The sequence below is a fragment of the Xiphophorus hellerii genome, chromosome 9, assembly GCF_003331165.1.
Source record: "Xiphophorus hellerii strain 12219 chromosome 9, Xiphophorus_hellerii-4.1, whole genome shotgun sequence".
NCBI lineage: Eukaryota > Metazoa > Chordata > Actinopteri > Cyprinodontiformes > Poeciliidae > Xiphophorus > Xiphophorus hellerii.
The window spans coordinates 965509-987140 of NC_045680.1; the positions used below are offsets into that span (position 1 = coordinate 965509).

The 21632-nt window shown below is 35.0% G+C and overlaps 2 protein-coding genes and 1 long non-coding RNA gene across 4 annotated transcripts; 1 reads left to right on the plus strand and 2 right to left on the minus strand.

The window, feature by feature from the left end:
- Positions 1–1071: 1071 nt before the first annotated feature.
- slc25a24 (solute carrier family 25 member 24) lies at positions 1072–17590 on the plus strand. The gene is made up of 10 exons (XM_032572360.1): positions 1072–1683; positions 6117–6243; positions 6326–6413; positions 9364–9475; positions 11468–11626; positions 12640–12792; positions 12865–12972; positions 14876–15043; positions 15120–15270; positions 16881–17590. The coding sequence occupies exons 1-10, from the start codon at positions 1504–1506 to the stop codon at positions 17060–17062; spliced, it is 1428 nt and encodes a 475-aa protein (XP_032428251.1). The 5' UTR covers positions 1072–1503; the 3' UTR covers positions 17063–17590.
- On the minus strand, positions 10753–12957 carry LOC116725940 (uncharacterized). Its single transcript, XR_004340507.1, has 2 exons — positions 12849–12957; positions 10753–10936 (listed from the first exon to the last, which is right to left on the minus strand). It is a non-coding gene; the product is annotated as an uncharacterized LOC116725940 (long non-coding RNA).
- On the minus strand, positions 17591–21146 carry LOC116725937 (transmembrane protein 69-like). 2 transcript variants are annotated; one of them, XM_032572361.1, is made up of 3 exons: positions 21025–21146; positions 19612–19656; positions 17591–18803 (listed from the first exon to the last, which is right to left on the minus strand). In XM_032572361.1, the coding sequence occupies exons 2-3, from the start codon at positions 19654–19656 to the stop codon at positions 18084–18086; spliced, it is 765 nt and encodes a 254-aa protein (XP_032428252.1). In that variant the 5' UTR covers positions 21025–21146; the 3' UTR covers positions 17591–18083. The 2 variants fall into 2 exon arrangements, with proteins under 2 accessions (XP_032428252.1, XP_032428253.1); XM_032572362.1 differs by lacking the exon at positions 21025–21146 and adding an exon at positions 20917–21010.
- Positions 21147–21632: the final 486 nt, after the last annotated feature.

Consider the following 21632-nt stretch of genomic DNA (forward strand, 5'->3'; position numbering starts at 1 on the left):
CTAGAAAAGCCAAATAAATAAAACACAAAACAACTACTGTAACCTGGTTACATGAGTTTACACCAAGCCTGTCATGGAACAAATTTTGCTGAATGATATATTCTCCCAGTAATTATTCCAATAAATAATAATATTGTTTTGAGACCATTTTCAAGTAATAGTTTGATGATGACACAATAACGCACATGAGTTTTTCTACTTAGTGAAACTTGCTTCTAACAGATCTTTGTATTTATAAACTGAAAATGAAATTTATCACAACTTGTCCCATGTGTTTTTCCCCACACATGAAGTTATTTACTAAATCTAACCATTGATTGTAATGAAAACTGAAGTACAAATCAACAGGATATTCCGTTTGCAAGTTTTAATACACTTTTTCTAATTTTTTTGAATAATAAAAGGTTCTTTATTAATCAATCATTATTATCATTATTGTAGTACAAACCAAAAAGCATATTTTTTAAAGTTTGCATCAATATGCATACAATCCTTTCAGTTGCAATGCCTGTAAATTCTGCTTGAGATTTATACTTAATTTTAAAAAGTTTCATTTACGTTTTTATTTCTACTTGTCAGCATTTTTATGTTTTCTTAGTATTAAAAAACAAAAAATTGCCTCTTTTACTTTGAAATACCAATAGTTTAAAGAGAAATGCAGCGGTGACAACTTTAATCCCATGGAGCTTCAAAATAAAGCCCGCCTCTTTTCTCGATCTCCCCCTGCCGGTCAGATGGAGAACAGCAGCACCGATTGTACAGATTAAAACAAAGCGAAACCGGCTGCTGTCGTCTGGTACGTTGTCGCCACCTCGTGGTTAAAACTAAGCACTGCAACGTTTTAAAATATTTTTCTTTTCGTAAAATAAATAAAACATGGATGCGGAGATTTTAGTCAAAGCGAGTCAAAAGTTTTATTTTTCTAAATAAGCTGCAGAGTGAGCTCTCGCGACACCTGCCGGATTCTTTTGGGTATTGAATGCTGATCTGTTTCGGTGATATTGGACACAGTTTATGGCAATGTTTGCAGGTTCTGCTGGTTTGTAAAAGCAACCATAACGTTTAACATCAGCGCATGAGTGGGAGGAGTTTTGGGAACAGTTTTACGATCACCTGTAAAGTATGTAACAACGGGATTTTCTGGTCGTTAGATGGGTGTGTCTGTAATATGTTTGCGCAGCAAAAGAAGGAGGTCTTTCCAGGCCAACTGAGCCGAGTCCTTTCCCCACCCTTCTGCCAGCCTACCTCATCCGTTCCAAGCTTTTTTATTCAAACATTTTAATCTATTTTCTTTCCCACTCCAGCGACCCATTAGGTGATTCCTCTCCAGGTTGCAACGCGGATAATCTTGTGGAAATCAGACGGAGCAATCCTTCTGCCTGAAACCAGAAGTGCCCAACCACAGGAGCCGATCTGTGTGAGTTTCCCCATCGCCGTAGCTGCTCGGATTGTGTGTGTGCAGCTCCGCAGGCCTCGTTTTAAAAAACATTTCAAGTTTAAGCCATGTATTCCGCATTGAGGAAGCTGTTTTTTACGGACTGTCGGTGCGCCGGAAATCCGCCCAAGACATACGAGGAGTTGTTCGCCAAGCTGGACACCAACAAGGATGGGAAAGTGGATGTTTCCGAGCTCAAGGCAGGCCTGGCTGCAATGGGCATCCAAAACGGGAAGGGGGCAGTCCAGGTAAGGCAAGAAACAAAATGTGCAAAAATATGTTAAACGAACGTTTTCAATGGTTTTAGTGCGAAATATTGTATTGTGACAACAAGATGTTTTTGTGAAATTCCCAACAGTGTGTAAGTAAAGTTCTAAGATGAAAGGAAGAAACTTTTTGTCTTAACAAAAAATATTGATAAACTATGAAGGTGTATTAGGGTCATGGTAAACAGAAAGATAAAAGCAAATTTTGGCCAAAAAACTCAGAAAATTTTAGATTAATCGGAGAAATTTTTGAGAAAAATAAAACTTATAAATTTATGAAAATGTTCAACTTTTGGAAATGTTCTGAAATATAGAAATTTCCAAGTTTTTTATAGCAAACTGTTGACTTTCTAAACTCGAAAATGTCTACCTGTTCTAGGAATTTGCTTTTTTTCTGCTTTTCAGACTGAAATTTCCACATTTTCTTCTCAATAATTTCTGAGCTTAATCTCAAATTTTCAGTTTTTTCTATCAAATTTTTGACTTTTCAAACTCAATTTTCTTGTTTTTTTTCTAGAAAATTTCCCAGATGTTAATTTGCTAAAATGTACACCTTCTTTCTATTTACAATGGTCCTAATAGGCCATTGTAAGAAACAAAACATTCTTCAAAACGAATCACATGATCAATAATCGGACGTTGCCACAGGCGCAAGCCACGAAGAAGACAGGAACAGGAAGTATGTGGAGGATGATGGCGCAGCATATTTTTAATGACTTATCCTGTTAACAAATTTTTAATGACTTTTCCTATTTAATCAAAACGCAAACTTGTGTTTTTCCAACGTCAGTGGAATATTGACGCACATTAGTAATGGAAACTCTGCAGCGATGCTAACAGTTTAGGTAACACACGCAGCCATATGAAGCTATATTTACATTTTTACTTGCATAAGAATAGGAGAAAACTGATGATGGACCAGCTTCTTGAATAAAGCTGCCATTGCTTGAAGGTAGCAGTTGGTGTAACATTTGGAAATGGGATTTAATCTCATCTCAAAACTCTTCTACTGCTACATGAGTATTACTTATATGCACAAAAGTTTTAATTAGAAACATTTCCTGCAAAATTTTGTGTACAAAAAAAAAATCTGATATAGGGAAATAAATATTTAACTTCTCTAAACTATGATCTCACTTTCAAAACAATATAAAAGCGATGAATGTGCTTTAGAGAGCACAAAAAATGTTCTCAAGTAAAAGAAGCAATACTTAAACACATTTTTCTCATGTAAAAAGTAGTAAGAAGTTAAGTAGGAATAAAAAAAATATGTAAGTCTACTGAAGTAACTGATAAATTATCAATCATTTAATATTTAAAAATGACATCATCAGACAGACCAACATATAAAGGAAATTTTGGTATTTAAGGACCAAAATGACAATAATTCATATAAGTAACTAAAAATAACAAAATCAGGCAAAAGAAAAATTTTCCAAATCAGTTTCTTTCAATAAAAAACTTATGAAACTTTAACCAAAATTGCAGGTGTGTGTCTGAGTCTGGTGAATTTTTGGTTAAAACATATTTCTTTTATTCAGTGGGAAGAAAAACCTGAAATTTTACTCAACTAAGAGTAGAGATACTTTATAATATTAAGTAAAAGTAAAAAGTGCAGCGCAGTAAAAATACTACTAAAAGCTAATTTTTTCAAAAAAATCTTTTTCAAGTAAATGTATCTAGTTACTACCGAACTCTGGCTTTAAATAACGTGAAATCATTTTCAGAAACCTCAAAACATTATCCAAGAATTCAAAACATTTTCTTTTAAAGGTTTTATTTCAGTCAGGATGTCAAGCTGCTTGTAATCTTCTGACTTTGTCAGCCTGTATGGTTTCATGCAGCCTCCATTTTGTTGCAGCTGTGAAAGTTTTGCGGTGGAAATGTGCCCTGGAGCAAGGCAGCTTCCCTCAAACCGCTCCGGCATGTCGGGTCAGAATCTCTTTTTGGTGTTTTGTACCTTATAGTGAGATTAAGCTAAATAAGAACCAGTCTCCTATATAGATGCAATAAGTCTTTTATTTAAACAAAAATGTGTCTAAAAGATTATTTATTTTATTTTATTTGACCATTTTTATTGTGAATAAAAGAATAAGGAAGATATCTGTGTATTTATCAGGATTTTTCTTCTATCCACACTAAAGTGAAAACTCTAGGAAACTGGAAATCAACGAGAAACTTTTTAACAGTCTAATCAAAAATATCATGTTTGATTATTTGGACTAAAATTTATCTACTAAGCTAAGAAAAACAAACACATAGGGCTGCGACTTACAATTATTTTAGTAATTGATTATTCTGCTGATTAATTCATTAATCTGTTATTTCTTCCTTCTATTTCATTTGTTTGTCCTGATTTACCTGATGGAAGATGGAAGAAATAAGAATTAAGAAATCTTCAATAACTTTACACAAACATCAGAACAATGTTGAGTTTGATACAAACTATGGACGAAACGATTAATCAGGATTATTTGTGACTAACTGATTATTAATATAATTAGTAATTGATAACTGAAATAATCATTAAGTGCAGCCCTAATTCAAACAAAAGCATTTAATTTGATGGTGTGATTCTGTTATGCCGCTATTCACTCAAAAAGTAATTTAATTTAATTCTTTTGTAGGAGAAATAAGAAAATAATAAATTTGATTTAATGTGCAAAAAACTTTAAAAGCGTAAAGGTAAAATCTAAGCATGGTGTCAAAATAATGAAAAAAATGCTATAATTATTGATCGGCTGTAATGTCACAAAGCCAGAAAAACTTTGAGTGTAAATTGTCAAGCAGTCAGATAAAACCTTTTTTAAGGTAATAAAATAATTCATCAAGGTTTATTTTTATTCCACGCTGTTAAAGTCCAGCAATAACATTTTGAATTGACCTGAATAAAGCAGTTAATGTTGATAACCTGGAGGTGTTTGCATTTCCTAGAGCCATAAGCTGAGCAGAACCTCCGTCTAAAACAACGAACTGCAGCGTAGAAATAAGAAACGGGGGAAGACAAAACAAACCAAAGCTTCACTTTAACCTTATCTGCAATAAACATGTCTGCTCTGCATTACATTGTTGCTTAAAAAACACACAGAAAGCATGTTTATCTTAAGAATCACAACTATCTAGAGAAAACCCTGCAGGTCCAGGCGGAGTAAGAAGCACAGGAACAAACAGAAAAAGTGATCAGGAATTCAGGGAATATGAAAAAAGTTAAATCTGCAGTTAAAATCTCACTGTTGCTGCAAGAGAAAGGATCCGTCTTTACTCGGTCAGAAGTGAATTTGGGGAGAGGCCACTGCTGTGTGTGACTCAGGGTTGTAAAATAATAATTTTTTATAAATGCTTTCTGTGACATGATAAGCAGTAATAAATCTCTACACTGGTTGCTTTCATATTCTCCCAAGACCTTTGGTTTAATTTATTATATTATTTGATTCTAACAGGAGCAAAAATAATTCAATTTTTATTCATAATTTAGAAAGTAATAGGTGGAATATGTTTAACTTTAGTAAAGCCACATGACGTTTGCATATTTCTGATCTTAACCTATTAGGGCTAAAACAATTAATCATGATTAATCAATTATTGAAATAGTTGTCAATTACAGTAGCCATTGTTTGTTTGTTAACTGGAGTATCAAAAGGCCACTTGCTGAAATAACAACATACTTGGAGAATTATTTAGCCACAACTGTCTAAAAAATATGTACATTTTGCTTTTAAGATAAAAAAAAACAATTGTTGTCTGTAAATATTCTACCCCAAACTCCCAAGATTGCAGTTTTAGCTTCATAGAGAGAAAATTCTGTTAAAAATGTCTTATTTAGTACCTTTTGCTATCCAGTTGTTAATCTGTTCATTAGAAAAGTGAACAGATCAACCCAACACTGTGTGGATAAGCCAAGCAGGAAGGGCTGAGCTTTTTTTATGATGGTGTTGGGAGTATATTTTTAGTTTTTGCATCTGCAGCGTTCACTACAGGAAACGTTTCTTGCACTTTATTTGAAATGTTTATTTTCTTATTCAAAAAAAGGAATTGAATTCATTTATTTGCATCTAAAGTCTTAAATGACAAATCTGCAGGATGTGCTCATTTTAAAAATATGATTAATCGATTAATTGTCAGAATAATCGATTAATCAGTAACAAAAATAGCTGTTAATTGCAGTTCTAAAAAGTACAAAGCTCAGACAGGAACTGAGCTCTGAGGAGGAAGTTTATCTTTGCAGTATTCTGCCCCCAAGTGGCAGATTATGGTAACTGCTGCTTGTGTTAGTGATGGTGGAGTCAACATCTTTCTCTTCAGAGCTCAAAGCTCTTCCTTCACCCACCGAAGAGGTCAGAAAACACCGCAAAAACACCCGGGAAAAACCTGTGAAGAATCTGAACATCTGATATTCTGTGTGTTTTTATCTTTAGAAAATAATTTCCTCTGCTGACAAAAACAAAGATGATGAGCTGGACTTCAACGAGTTCGCCAAGTACCTGAAGGAGCATGAGAAGAAGCTGCGCCTGACTTTCAAGAGCTTGGACAAAAACAGAGACGGTATGGAGAAATGCCATTCAGCTTTAAACTAAAAAATGTTTTTGAGTTTATCTGCTTGAGCTGTGCTCATTTATTCCAACAGGTCAAGTAGATTACATGGAGATCCAGCAGTCGTTCGCCGATCTGGGTCTGGAGATCACCAAGGAAGACGCAAAGAAGATCCTTCAGAGGTTTTTCTGTTTGTCTCTTATTGCTGCGGTTGACGAACTGGATCTGATACAGTCTTATGTGGATTTCTAGAAATAGAAAGCTTAAAATGAAAGTGTAGCATAAAGTGAAAGGTGGAGACCAGTGTGAGGGGCTGATAACCAGGGAGCGGCGGGGGAACGCAGTGCCACATGATAAAGAGCTACTGAGAAGAAAACTGACATAAAAATACTGACAGCTGGACACAAACTCGTCACTAAATCAAGTCTAAATGAATTTCCTGCAACATTTGTGCTACTCTGATACTCAAATGTGATTCATTTAAGTTTAGAGGGAAACTTAAATTGAATTTGATTTGAAAATGTAAGTTTTCAAGGTTTGATTTCTATATAAAGTGCTTGATATTCAAACTGCACATTTTTGTAATAAAGTGTAATCCATCGTTTGATTAAGTTTTAATTTGATAGCCAGATATGTTCATTCACTTAATCAGACACATTTTTTCTCACTGTCTGAAGTTAAATCAGACTAAATTTTTCTTGTTTTTGGTCAGTTAGAATGATCAAAATTATTTCCATTTACTAAATACCAGAAAACTTGGTGATTGGTGAAAATTTTCTTTAGAGATTTTTTTTTTATCCCGGACAACTTGTTTGGATTATTTCAATGTAATTAAAATCTATTACATATATTTATTATTTAACAATAATTGAAAACAAATTACATTTAATTGAAAAACAATTTTGGATTCCTTTTCTCTCTTTTTTTGCTTTTCTCATCGTCACTCCTACTTTCTAGTCTTCTGCATCTATTTGTTTATCTCAGAAAACGTTTTTCTGTGGTATAATGTTGCCACTATCATGATTTAATTTGCATCTGTGTGTTCAGAATGATTTGCAGTGTTAGCTTTCTGTTCGTCGTTTGCATGTAGGCAAAAAAGCACCTTCTTGCACATGTCTGCTGATTCCTCTTTTGGGCTTGTGTTAGCATTGGGACTGAAACAATTAATCACATTAATCATGATTAATCAGCTATTGAAATAATCATTAATTTAGCAATCAATTAATCATTAACTGGAGTATAAAGATTATAAAAACAGCCATTTACTGAAAGAACAACACACTCTGAGCAGTAATTAGGCCAAAACTGTTGCTTTTAAAATAAAAAAACACCTTTGTCTGTACAGATATTCTACCTAGAACTCCTCAAGTGACATTTTTAGCTTCACCAGGTTCAAATTGTATGAAAAAATGTCTCCTATTTATCGCCTTTTCCAATGATTAATTTGTTAATCCAAAAAATAACCAACAGATCTGCTCTTGCTGTTGTTAAGTTGAGCAGAAAAGGCGGCGCTTTTCACGTAAGAAGTATATTTTGGGCGTGCTAACCCCCTGCACCACCACAGCACGCCCCACGTTTGGAGGCCTTAGTCCTCGACGCGGACGACTCCCGGTCCCGGTCCCGGTCCCGGTGAGCTTTGCTGAATGTCTTCCCCGATATCCTCGCCCTCCTTCCTGTCTGCCTACTGTCGCAAAAAATACGAGCCACTGGCGCCGCAAAACTCTTTGGAGAAAAAATGGGGAAAAAAAGAAAGAAAAATGAAGTATATTTTAGCTGCAGATGCATCATCGTCTCCAAATAATCAAGCATACAAGAAACGCTGTTATCGTCGCATTTTAGGCTATAAAATCTGTATTTTCTTATTTTAAAAAGGAATTTAAATAGTTCTTTGTTTGCATATTTTAATGTTTTCATAACATTGCATATAAAAGGCTAAAATGAAAATCTGCAAAATCCATCTAATCGATTAATCGTCAGAATAATTATTAGATTAATCAATAACTGAGATAAGCATTAGTTGCAGCCCTAGTTAACATGGACCTTTAGGAAGATTTTCTAGTTTTTCCTGTTATTGCCAGGTCTTGAGAGTGCCATAATGCTGCTCGCCTTCCAGGTTTAGGTCATGGTATTTTATATTCGTTTATCTTGCAAGATCCTCAAAATACATTTGAAGTATTCACCGGTTTGTTTTAACACGACAAACCGGTGAAATTCAATAGATTTACACAAAGAAACATAAAGTGACGCATAAAGAGGTGGTGACGTGCGATGAATGAGAGAAAACAAAAAGTAGAACAGGATGTGTGTTGGTGTGAGTCAGACAGATGTGGTTTGAAAACCACAGCAAAGGGCGCGTGCCAATTTACTGAACAGACACAAAGGAATTTAAGTAACAAATATAACAACATAAAGGTCGTTTAGGGCTGCACCTAACATTTACTCTATCAATTATTCTGACGATTAATCAATTAATCAAATAAAACATGGCAAATTCTCCAAATTTTCCTTTAACTACTTAAGCCTTTTTTTAAAAATACAATATTAGATATATATTAAAAGATGCAAATAAACAAATGTATTTACATTTTTAAATAGAAAAAAACATTTTATTTCCTAAAATGCAACAACAAAGCATTCCTCTAGTGTATGATTAATCATTAGTAGCAAAAATGTCAACATATGAAAAGATCAGCACTTTTCTGTTTGACTTAATATCAATACAGCATAGGGCTGATCTGTTGATATTTTTTATATTAATCAATTATCAATTGAACAGCAACATGTGCTTGATAGGAAATTTATTTATTTACATAATTTGACTTTCGGAGAATTTAAATTCTGCCACTAGAAGAGTTCTCAGGGGAACATATTTACAGACATTTTTTAATCTTAAATGTTATATATATACATATACATATATATATATTGTACAATTCTGACTTAATTACTGCTGTAAATATGTTGCTCTTTCAGCAAGAGGTGTTTTTTGAGTCTGTGTTCTCAAGTTAACGATTAATCAATCACTATATTTGTTGATGATTATTGAAATGATTGATTAATCATGATTAGTCCGATTAATTGTTTAATTTAAAATGGATATTTTAAATGAAAATGTTTTTCTCTATTCTCCAGTATTGATTCTGATGGTACCATGTCGTTGGACTGGAATGAATGGAGGGAGCACTTCCTGTTAAACCCGGCAACCAGCCTGCAGGAGATCATTCGCTACTGGAAGCACAGCACGGTAAGAGCAGCCATCTTGTTTTTCACCAACGATTAAATAGAAATCCTCCAATCACTAAAATCTGACATTACTTAATTTTTGTTTACATTTCGTGAAGAAGGAAGTTGGACTCAGTGTCTTCTTTACAGGTTTTCATGTTGTTTCCTTTAGTGGTTCTGGTACAGCGCCCCCACAGGGCGAGGAGGGGAACTGTTTTTTCAAATTGTTTGGTCCATTCGACTTAGTGCAGTGAGAAAGAAAACCGGAGCATCTGAAAATGTAACAATTGTTACAACTTTGATCTCCAGTCGAACTAAATCTGCCAGATTATCAGTAGTAAAAACAGCTTTAATTAAAGGTGCAGTATTATGTGATTTCCAGGTACACTGTCATTTTATAGCATAATGAAGTAACTATGTTAACTTCAGTGGTTATAAAAATGCTATATATATCAAATATGATTTAAAGGGAATTTGACTTTGTAATTTAACGCTTGAAATTGGGCATCTGTCTCTTTAAAAACTCCTGCTCTTTCTAAGACTCCACCTCCAGGAAGTCATCCCAACATGGCTCCTCTATTAACCCTTTATCAACATTTTTACTAGCATTTCAGTGAGAAGTAGCTCCTATAATAAGCTCAACAGATCCACAAGGTGGTTGCTAATTGCTGCTGGCTAGTCTGAAGGAACTGAGTGGGGAAAGGCTGCTCTGTAATGCAGAAGCTCAGAAGTTTCGAAAGGAGGAGCTGCGCCTTGAAGGCGGAGCTAGGTCCAACAAGGCGTTTAGCACAGCTGAATGGTTGGTATGGAGATTAAAAGATTTCTCAAACATGGATGAAAGAATCAAAGCAAAACTCTAAATATGTTTTTGATGAGGGAATAACATTAGAACATGATCTAAAGCTAAAAAAGTAGATTTTTACAGATATTATTTCCCCTTTAAAGAAAATATGCCATTATGTTCGGTTGTTTTTCTACATCTAGAACAATCCTTTATGATTACATATCTTTATTTTGGTACCTTACATATTCTACTCATTAATTTATTTTGCTCATAAACTGAAATATGTTGAATTTCTTATAAAATCCTAGAACCCTAGAACCCAGCCCGAGTCTAATCTCTGATGCTCACCTTCTCCGTTCAGTGTGGATAAATTACCTCCTGCTTTCTTTCTAAACGCAGCCGAGATTAGCTAATTTCAATCTGACCTGCGTGCAGATTAGCCCTTCAGAGGGATTTGGAAGGCATGAGTAGAAAGGAAGAGCGTCTGGAGAAGAGTAGGAATGAGGAGCCGGGACTTCAGCAAAGATTCTGGCTCTTTATTAGAATCGTGTGAAGGGAAACAGGAACTTTGTGGCTCTGCAGATCCGTTGAAGGCTTTGGACGGCCATGGCTCTGCTGCAGCAACATGCTAACTGGGTTTTCCTCAAATTTGAAGATGGAGGAGGCGTCTTTGAGGTGGATGTGGTAGGTTTTCACAATCTGTTAAAAATATAGAAACTATAAATTCAGCCGTTTTCAGTGGAAAAATAATCTATTTCCAAAAAATAAAAATAAAATTTCAGCATCAAGTTACCGCTTTTGGAAAGTCAAACGCTTTTGACTTTTGAAACTTTTTTCTTGAAATTTTTTTTTTTTAGCTTAATCTCAAAAGTTGCTTTTTCTTAAAGCAAATTTCTACTATTCAAACTTAGATTTTTTTTTAAAGAAAATCTCTGGGATATTAGAATGTACTTGGGGTTTTTTTCTATAAAATTTGAGTGTCTAGGTGGAAAATAACTCATCATAATAGGCCAACATAATTACTACTTCATTCTCCTAATATTACGACTTTATTCAGGTAACATTAAAACTTTATTCTCTATATTATTTAGATTTTATTGTCATATGCCCGTGCTCTAGTAACATTATGATTTTATTTGCCCATCCCTAAAACTTTGACTTACTCGTGATGGAAACAAACAGTTGTGGGATTTAAATCAGATTTAATGAGAGTGAATGTGTTTCCTCCAGGTTCTGGATATTGGAGACAGCCTGACCATCCCAGATGAGTTCACGGAGGAGGAGAAGACAACGGGTTTGTGGTGGAAGCAGCTGATGTCGGGGGCCGTTGCGGGAGCCGTGTCCCGCACAGGAACCGCCCCGCTGGACAGAATGAAGGTCTTCATGCAGGTGCGTCACAAGCAATTTTATGTTGATCTTGTACTTTATTGGGCCTTTCAACATAAATTATTGCTTATTATTGTGTCAAAAAATTCCAGGGATCAGCTCTGACCTGAATATAAAATTATTTTTATACGGATGGAAACAATTAATTAACTAATCTAATCGATTAGTAGCTTCGGTTTGCTATCTTTTAGTGTTGTGATTTAGCCGCCATCCAGCAGAGGGCGCTGCTCGTCATTCTTAAACGGAGCCGTGCGTACAAAAATTAAAAATGGCGGCAGGATTATTCCAGAACGGAAAAGAGAAATGGTTCAGAGTCCGGTGTGCGATGCAAAATGCACTTTATTCGGTTTTATTTTGAATTATAAGCTCTCGCCAAACTCCTTACTGTAATTTCCACCCTGATGGCGCTGATTCAGCCGAGCTTCATGACGGAACAGCGTCAACTTCTCATTTAAAAATGACTGCTGGGCCACGAAGGTAAGGCTGCGATGACAGCAAAGAGCAGGACGACGCAGAAAAGTTTTAAAATGTTTGAAAAAACAAAACAAAAAAACAACTAATGCCAAATAACGAGGTTGATTTTGAGGAATGTTGTGACTTAAGTCACTTTCTGAAGCGAAGTTTTGTATGAATACAACGGCGCTTCAGGGCTATTGTAGATGAAAAAAGGAGTACATTTACGGAAAAACCCTAGATTTTAAGAAGAATCTTTTTCTTTCTACGATGGTCCCAATATGCTGTTTTTTCCACATATTTTATTCTTTTCGTCTTTTATTTATCTATTTAGCAGTCTAAGAAATTTCTGTTTTAATGCATCTCATAAATTTGTCTAATTTGTGAATCTGACAATTACAATTTCCTGTTTATTCAGTCAGTGTTTAATACAACTGACACAAAATATTAAAAAGATTGGACCAATCAACTTTAGATTAACCTAGTAATCGATAACTTGCATCCCTTCTTGCTGAATCTGCTTTTAGGAATCAGTTTTAATTCTTGTTTTCTTTAATCTGCAGGTTCACGCCTCAAAGAGCAACAAAATCAGCCTGGTGGGAGGCTTTAAGCAGATGTTAAAAGAAGGAGGGGTGACGTCTTTGTGGAGAGGAAACGGCATCAACGTCCTGAAGATCGCCCCTGAGACAGCCATTAAATTCATGGCATACGAACAGGCATGTATTTTTATAATTTGTTGAATTCTTTTCTTTTGCGTATTTCAGATACTTACTGAAATGTCTCCTCAGTATAAGAAGCTGCTGGCCAGTGAACCGGGGAAGGTCCAGACCCATGAGAGGTTCATGGCGGGATCGTTGGCTGGAGCCACGGCGCAAACTGCCATTTACCCCATGGAGGTGAGACAAGATGGAGCTTTTCTTACCCCATGTAGGAAAAACATGGATTTACACTGCAAAAACACAAAGTCTTACCAAGTGTAAATATCTTACTACACTATAAATAAGACAGAACTAACTCACAAGTAACTTTTCATCAAGATGTAGGAGTCAATAAATACTTAATATTAATATTTAAAAAGTGCTACTTTCACAGATAGATTAATTTACTTATAACATTAGAAAATGTCTTTATTATAAGTGAAATAATCTCCCTGTGGAGCTAATACTTAAAAAAAAAAAAATCAATATTAAGGAATTGTTTTCTTAAAACAGGGGTCTCAAACTCCAGTCCTCCAGCCGCTGTCCTGCAGTTTTTAGATGAGCCACCGGTACAAAACTCTGGAATGAAACGGCTTAATGACCTCGTCCTGGTGTAGATCAGTTCTCCAGAGCTTAATGATCTAATTATTCTATTCAGGTGTGGTGCAGCAGAGGCACATCTAAAAGTTGCAGGACAGAGGCCCCACAGGACTGGAGTTTGACACCCTTGGCTTAAAACAAGCTTCTATATTTTGCTTAAATATACTTAAGTTAGTTTTTTCTTATTTCAAGTGCACTTAGATATTTGCACCAGAAACTAGACCAAAAATACTTGGTAAAATGTTATGTTTTTGGAGTGTAGGAGTGAATTTCCAATTCTTTGTGATCTCAGTTTGTGCAGATTGAACCAATACTGCAAAATGAGGTTTTCAAGTAAATGAAAATGTGCAAATTTTGACCTTTCTTCCTATCACAATAGCAAGTCATGCTGGTTTGCTGCTGTAATTCACAATACCAATAAAAAACTCAAGAAGGTTTCCATCCCAGGATTTATACTTTGAGCTGTAAAAGTTCTCAGTGGTTGAATGATTCAACCTGATGATCATTCAACCAGAAATTTGATGACTCATTCTAAATTTGATCAGAAACATTGTTCTTGTAGCATATTTGCTTGTTCCAATTGAATTATTTTTTAACTTTTTTCATCATAAAAAGTGTCCAAAGAAGATGCAAATTTTGTGTTTCTGGCAGTTTTATATCGGGTTGATAAGTTCAGTGTGACATGTTTCTTTTCTACTTCAAGTCAGACTTTGTTTTGTTTTTATTGTACTTCCCTAACTCATTGTATTGATATGTGAATGGATAATTATCCAAACAGTGGGTAATATTAACAATTTCCAACCTTGAAATTCTTGAAATTGTTCTCAAAAATTCTGACTCCTTTTCAAAAGTTGAAAATCTTTTGACTTTTCGAACTTGGAAATTTCTCTGTTTCTTCCAGACACGTTTTTAGATTAATTTCAGAAATTTTTTTCTAACAAATGTAAACTTTTTAAAATCAGAAATTTCCATTTTTTTCCAGAAGGTTTCTTAGATTAATCAAAAAATTTGTGGTTTTCTTTTAGCAAATTTTCAACTTTTCAAACCCAGAAATTTCCAAGTTCTTTTCAAAGAAATTTCTGAAATTAACCTCCAATTTTAGGTTTTTTTTTTCTAGTAGATTTTTGACTGTTGAAACTCAGAAATACTTTTTTCCCCCCTCAAATTTCTGTGATTAATCTTAAACTTTCTGAATTTTTTTGTACACATTTTTCACTTTTCAGATACATTTCCACGTCTTTTCCAGAAAATTTTAGATTAAGCTCAAAATGTGTTTGCTTCTTTCAAATTTCAACTTTTTAAAGTCAGACATGCTCAAGTATTTTCCAGAAAACATAATACATTGTCAACATTTATGAGATTTTTTTTAACAGTCTTTCAAGTTGAAAAACTTTGTTTCTAGAATATTTCAAAGTTTTGTGTCAAATTTTGAGTTTATTTTCCAGAAAAGAAAAAAACTGAGCTGCTTAGCTGATTGATCGTCTGGGTCTCGTCTCTTCAGGTGATGAAAACTCGTCTGACGCTGAGAAAGACGGGACAGTACTCAGGGATGTTCGACTGTGCCAAGAAAATCCTGCAGAGGGAAGGAGTCAAGGCATTTTACAAAGGATACGTTCCCAATATTCTGGGCATAATCCCGTATGCTGGGATAGATCTGGCTGTGTACGAGGTCTGTGCCGATAACTTGGATAAATTCAAACTGTAAATAAATCAGTACTGATGTTTTCTCAATCTCTTCCCAACAGAGCTTAAAGAACTTCTGGTTGTCCAAATACGCCAAAGACACAGCGAACCCAGGGGTTCTGGTGCTGCTGGGCTGCGGTACCATTTCCAGCACCTGTGGTCAGCTGGCCAGCTACCCGCTGGCGCTGATCCGCACTCGCATGCAAGCTCAAGGTAAAGGAAAATCAGTGAAAAATAACTTAAATACAATAAATATGTAGCTAGAAATATGAATATTAGCTCCCTTTAACTTGATGAAGACAAGTTAATAAACATTAAGAAAATTTGTAAAAATCCACTAAAATGTGTATATTTTATTATAAGTGAAGTTAATTTATAATGAGAATGAAGTCATACGAGAATTAAGTTGTGCGAGAATAATAAAAATATAAGAATAAATTCGTTCTACAAGAATAAAAATTGTAATATTACAAGAATAAAGTCCTAAAAAAATGTAAAATAAATAAATAATATTTTCTTAGTGTGGCCCTAGTACTCCGTTGTAAACTAGCTAGCTTTTTTGCATCTGTCATGGTTAATTGCAAATTTATCAGCAGTTGACTGGATGAAATTTGTACATTTCTGTACGAAATATGGAATTTCATATTGGGATGAAATTCCTTTCATAAGGATCTTAAAGTCTTTGAAAGTCTTAAATTTGAGTTGGTGAAACAAACCCTGAAAAAAGTGCATTATTTAAAATCCAATCTGAGTTTTCCTTATGAAATTATTACGTGCTACAAGTTCACAGATGTTAGTTGGCTGGATGTGCAGCCATGTTAAATTGATTGTCTTTCAAATAATTCAGATTTAAGGAAGTTTATAGAAGAGCAAAAATATTCTCATGAACTCAAAACTGTTTTAAATTAGGATTAGGGGATTAAGTGACGTAAGCTGAGGTTCAGCTGAGGATTTTTTTAGTGTCATGGAACAGAACTGGTTCTTAATGGGTTTTATCTTCACGCCATGTTGTGCAACAAACACAGAGCTGCTAATTAAATCAGGATCTCTTCTTCTACTTTAAATGAATTCATGATTTTTTGTTTATTTTTAATGTGATTACCTTAAAATTCGGAAATAAAATATATATTTTTCCTCCCTGTTCATTCATACATAATTTCAACATGAAATTGCAAAATGTATTACGTGGATTAAAACCACTTCCATCTTGGAAATAGTGAATGAATTTATAATAACAAGGAATATTAATCATTTTTTTTACTTTGCATTGAAGAATCTAAGTAAATATTTTACATAAAACCACTTTTATTAGATGTTTAAATAGAAAACATTTAATATCTTCCCACATACTTACAATTTAGCAGGGGTGTTATTTACCTTTTCTAAATTTATGAATTTGCAAATTCATTTTGTGCTGTGTATATTTTTGATTTAAATGCTTAAAGCAGAAAAAAAAACAAACTTAAAACCATAATTTTGAGTGCTTCATTTAGTTTATTTATTGATCCCAAATGGATATTAAACTTTAAGAAAAGTTGTAATATTATGAGAAGGCAAAGCAATTTTATTTGACTTTATCATCAATGTGGCTTTATTCTTGTAATTTTATTTTTTTACACTTTTCATCAGCATAGACCAAATACTATGTCATAGTGGTGGGCATTGCTAACTAAAAGGTTATTTACACTAACCCTAAAGCACCGATCATAAATAATTCCAGTAACACTAAAGTGCTATACCAACATGGTATTTAGTGGAAGCTAATGCTAAATTGTTAACTTCGACCATGTTGACACCCTCCGTGTGCCTCTCCGTCTCCGCAGCGTCTCTGGAGGGCTCTGAGCAGCTGCCGATGGGCCGCATGGTGCAGAAGATCCTGGAGAAGGAGGGCTTCTTCGGACTTTACCGCGGCATCCTGCCCAACTTCATGAAGGTGATACCGGCGGTCAGCATCAGCTACGTCGTTTACGAGAACATGCGCTCTGGCCTGGGAATCCAAAAGTAAGCTGCAGAACCCTCCAGATTGCAGCCATTTTTACTCCCCATTCTTCATCAAGTTGTTTACCTAGAGGTCACCAGAGGTCACACAGCTGACCTCCTGTGGAGGACTTAAAGTGACAGCAGCACTTTAAAATCCTGCTCGCTGTTTACAATGCAACCACAGCTTTAAGTGCACTGACACACTTTGGGTTAAATAACCTTAACTCGCTCAGAGGAGAATGATTTAAACAGAAAACCCTCCATTGTTTTTTACCTTTAATCAACCTGCGTCAGTTTCGACCCTTATCAGAAGTCCGAACCATCGCCTGCTGTGTAAAACCCCCAAAATTATGTAAGACGTCTCTGAAAAATTAAAGTGCAATACTTTATCCCTTTTGGAAAAAATTCACAGCAGTGTTTTTCCAAAGAGACATGTGGGATGTTATTGCACCTCTAAGTAAAAATAAAACAAATGTGCCTTATGTCTTTTTTTTCTTATGTTTTCTTTTGGTTTATAGATCATTTTTACAATAAACATCCAATTACAAATAAATTAAGTTGTGAACAGTTTTTTATTGAAAATGCCAACAGAAACGATGATGTATGTCGCTGAGGTTTTATCTCACGCTTTGAAAATCTCAGAATTCAACTCGGGCAAAAAATAAAAATTAAAGTTCATAGTTCACCAACTGAATACTCTGAATTTAGGTCAAAGCTGCTACATAAGCTAATTATTGTTCATTTACATTTATGTCTGAAACAAGTTAATTATTTAGATCATGATTGTTTAATTTAATAAAATGTTTAATTTAATAAAAATATCCTTTTTTATTTTAGATATTTAAAACATTAAGCAAAGAATATCATTGTTTTCCTTTATTTAAACCCAATATAGTGAAATCAGGATGAAAATTTGGCATTTTTGTGCCACCTAGTGGAAACTTCTATGCTTTTCTCTCTCCAGTAGGTATTTTCTGAGTTTTCTGGTGGAAATTTCCTCCTCCTCTGCCCCAATACGCTGTTGTACATAAAATATTAAATATGGTTCAGAAAAAATACTTCTCTGGAAATGATCCGTTCATTAAAATCGTTCCGAGCAGAGAAAAGAACGCCGTCACAGTCAGGACGGTGCGCAGCGCCTTGAACCAGCTGGGATACGTCGGCAGCAGAGAGAGGTCATAATGCAGCGAAACACCGAGTCCGATGATGGCCGTCATGGCCGCCGGAACAAGGCTGTCGCTCAACAGCATGGCCGCCCACGCCAACAGCGGCGGAACCACGCTGTTGGCCAGGTTGATCCAGTCGGGTTTGGCCGGGCTGCTGTCGGGAAGCGCGAACCCCCATCGGGCGCCGCCCAGGAAAGAGACGATGGCGGCGGCGTAGGCCAGCTGGGCGTAGGCCAGCTCCGGGTAAAACGTCTCTGTGGCGGCCATGATCAGAGGCGGGGAGACGAAGGGGATGAGCCCGGCGAAGCCCAGACACAGCGCCGGCTTCGGACCTTCCCACAAGTGTTTCATGTCATACCGGAGCAGGTCCAGTTCCCGGGGAGGCGGTTCCGGTCGGTCTCGTTTCTTCAGCCTCCCAGCAGACGAGTGGAAATGTTGTGATGTGATGAAAGCGTTCAAACGCGGAGTTTTCTGGGTGACGGAAGTGAAACCATGAGGTTGTAGTCGTCCGAAATCATCCGGGAAGAAACTGGAGGAGAATGGCGATCCGGTCAGGGACGACGGCCGCCATGTTGGAGGACAACGAGTCCAGAGGGAAACCTACAGGAAATACAGTTTCTATATGAGTGGTCAGCCCTGATGGCCGAAATCAACAAGTTATGGCTACGGAGCAGTTTTAGGGATATACTTAGAAAAAATTAAATTAAGAGAAAAAAGTCATATTTCAAGATTAAAGTCATAGTATCATGAGAGTCATAATAATAATAGTAAAATCCTGAGATAAAAGTCAAAATGACTCATGACAAGAATAAAGTCGTGAGTCATTTTGAGATTCAAATCAGTATTACGAGAATAAAATAGAAACTTTATAAGTCAAATTCTTATTACAATAAAGTTGAAATAATGAGAGTAAAGCTGTAACATTACGAGAAAAAAGTCATAAGTATTATGACATTATGTACTTATAATTTTGACTTTATTCTCATAATACTATAAATATTCTAATACTGCCTTTAATCCCAAAATATTATGAAAATTAAAGTTTATTATGGAGAATAAAGTTATTCCAACTTTATTCTCATATTATTTCTAGTTTATTCTCATAATATCCTTTATTGTTTTAATATTATGACTTTATTCTTGTAATTTTGCTTCTTAGGTTGGCCCTAACAGTCTGCCGTACAAAAAAAATCAAAGCTTGCTAAATTTTCTTGGAACAAACATGGTTACATATTTGTAGAAAAGCAATCTGTAGAACATTGTAGATCCACAGTATTAAAAAGGGTCTTTCACAAATCTGTTTGTATAGGATTACAAAATCACTCAGTGGGTCATTGGCCCCCGAGCCGTACTTTGAACATTCCTGTTTTAAATTAATATTCGAGCCAAACCAGGATGGATTTCTTACCCTCGGTGTTGCAGTGACGCTTCTTCTTAAAGCAACAGACAGCATCTGAGGGCAAAAACAAGAGTGAGAATCACTGTTAGAAAGTCAACGGACATCTTTTTTTTTTCCTACATATTTTTTATTTTTTGCTTTCACAATTTTTGTCTTGACTTTTTAATTTATGTATTTTTTTTTCTCGCGGTGCTTTTCTGTCAGGCAAAAGTTTAAGTCGCTCTCAAACATCTGTTGCGTTCCGACGGTTAACGTTAACTAGCTGGCTAGCTAGGCTACCATGGGTAAGTGCAAATGTATAGTTGCCTGGACGACGTTTGCAAGTATTAAATTTCATTCAATGTGGTCTTAAAAGGACCTCTAAGAATTTATTTATTTATACCAAAAACTAGGTGACCAAAGACTTGGTCTGGTTCATTGGTCTCAACCAGCCCCCTTTTGGAAGAACAGCTTTATTTAGAGTTTATTTTTGATATTTGAAATGTCTTCCAGTTCCACAGTCAAATGTTCATTAGAAATGTAAATATATACATAATAATACATGTAAATATATTGATCCTTGAGAGTTGCATTATACCATTGCTGTTATATTACTGGAAAAATCAGAAGGTTGCGTGTTCAAATCACGTCACGGGGTCACCAATGTGGAAGTCAGCAGAAAAAGAGAAAAAAGTAATTTGAATCTTGATTTATTCTCAATGTCTTCCAACCAAAACCAAAAATAGAATGAAGGACAACCGTTGGTGCCTTCTCCCTTTCGCAATAAGAGCATACATTCTGGTGTGAAATACTGTATATACATTGCATCCGCCACATTATCATTTTAATTGGGATAATTTTAGTTTTACGTAACTTTTTAAATCAATAGTTTAATTTTCTGAGAAACTGATTTTTTTGTTTTCATTCACTATAAGCCAACAAAATCAAAATCAATAGAGAAATGTCTAGTAAATATGTGTTTCACTTTTAAATCGATTAACTTTTCTAGGAAAATAGCTGTAATTATGATGAATAAATGCCTACTTAAACTGAATCAATTCGGGCAAAATCCCATTTATACATATATAAACCCGTATTTATGTAATCTGCTGAATTATTTCCTTAACATTTAGAGAGAAATTTTGAGAGGATTAAAAAAATTTATCACTGGAAACGCTCAATGGCGGATCACATAAAATAGCAAGAAAAACAAGGCGAAACAAATAACTACATCTGAAACTTCGGGCCAAATGGTACAAAGAAAAACAAACCGCATTCAATATGTTTTAGATTTCTAAATAAATCGCATTTTTCCAAACAATATTCAACACCCACCTGCACTCAGAAACAACACAAACCCGTCACCGTGAACAGCTGCAGATGCATAACTAAACCTCGTGTATTTATATATCATAATCCCATAAACTTAGCTGCTAAATTTACCTTCGTTTCAGTCTGAAAACTTCATATTTCAAGCTTTTCTTCGGGGTCATTCAGCAGGATTTTACCCTGGTACGTTGTTTATTTCTTCCGGGCGCATCAGCTTCCACGACTTAATAGTTCCACTTACGTGACTAGACGGACCTTTGGACGTGAGAGCGATGTAGCGTGTATTGTCAAAATACACATAATAAAAAATACATAAATTAATAGGATAATTTATCATATTAATATGTTTTATTGTTATAATTCATGTAAATATTTATTTGAATTTTATATATTGCTTTATATCGGTAAATTTCTTTTAACAACTTCAGTGATATACTTTTCATAATGACTAAAAAACAATTTTAAAATGCTAATATTTAAACTTTGTGGGTTCTTTACCAGCTGTTTTCATCATTTGTTAAATAAAAAGTGTCACGTTTGAAGTATCTCAGCTAATGTCGATCTAAATTAAACAAAAAAGTCAAAAGACTTAATAATATACTGTCCAAATTATCACACTAACATGTTACTTTCAGTAAAACAATTAACCCAATTTATTTAAAACTTTTAGTATCCAGTTGAGATATATATTCACACTCATTTCTTTGTAAGATATAACTGCT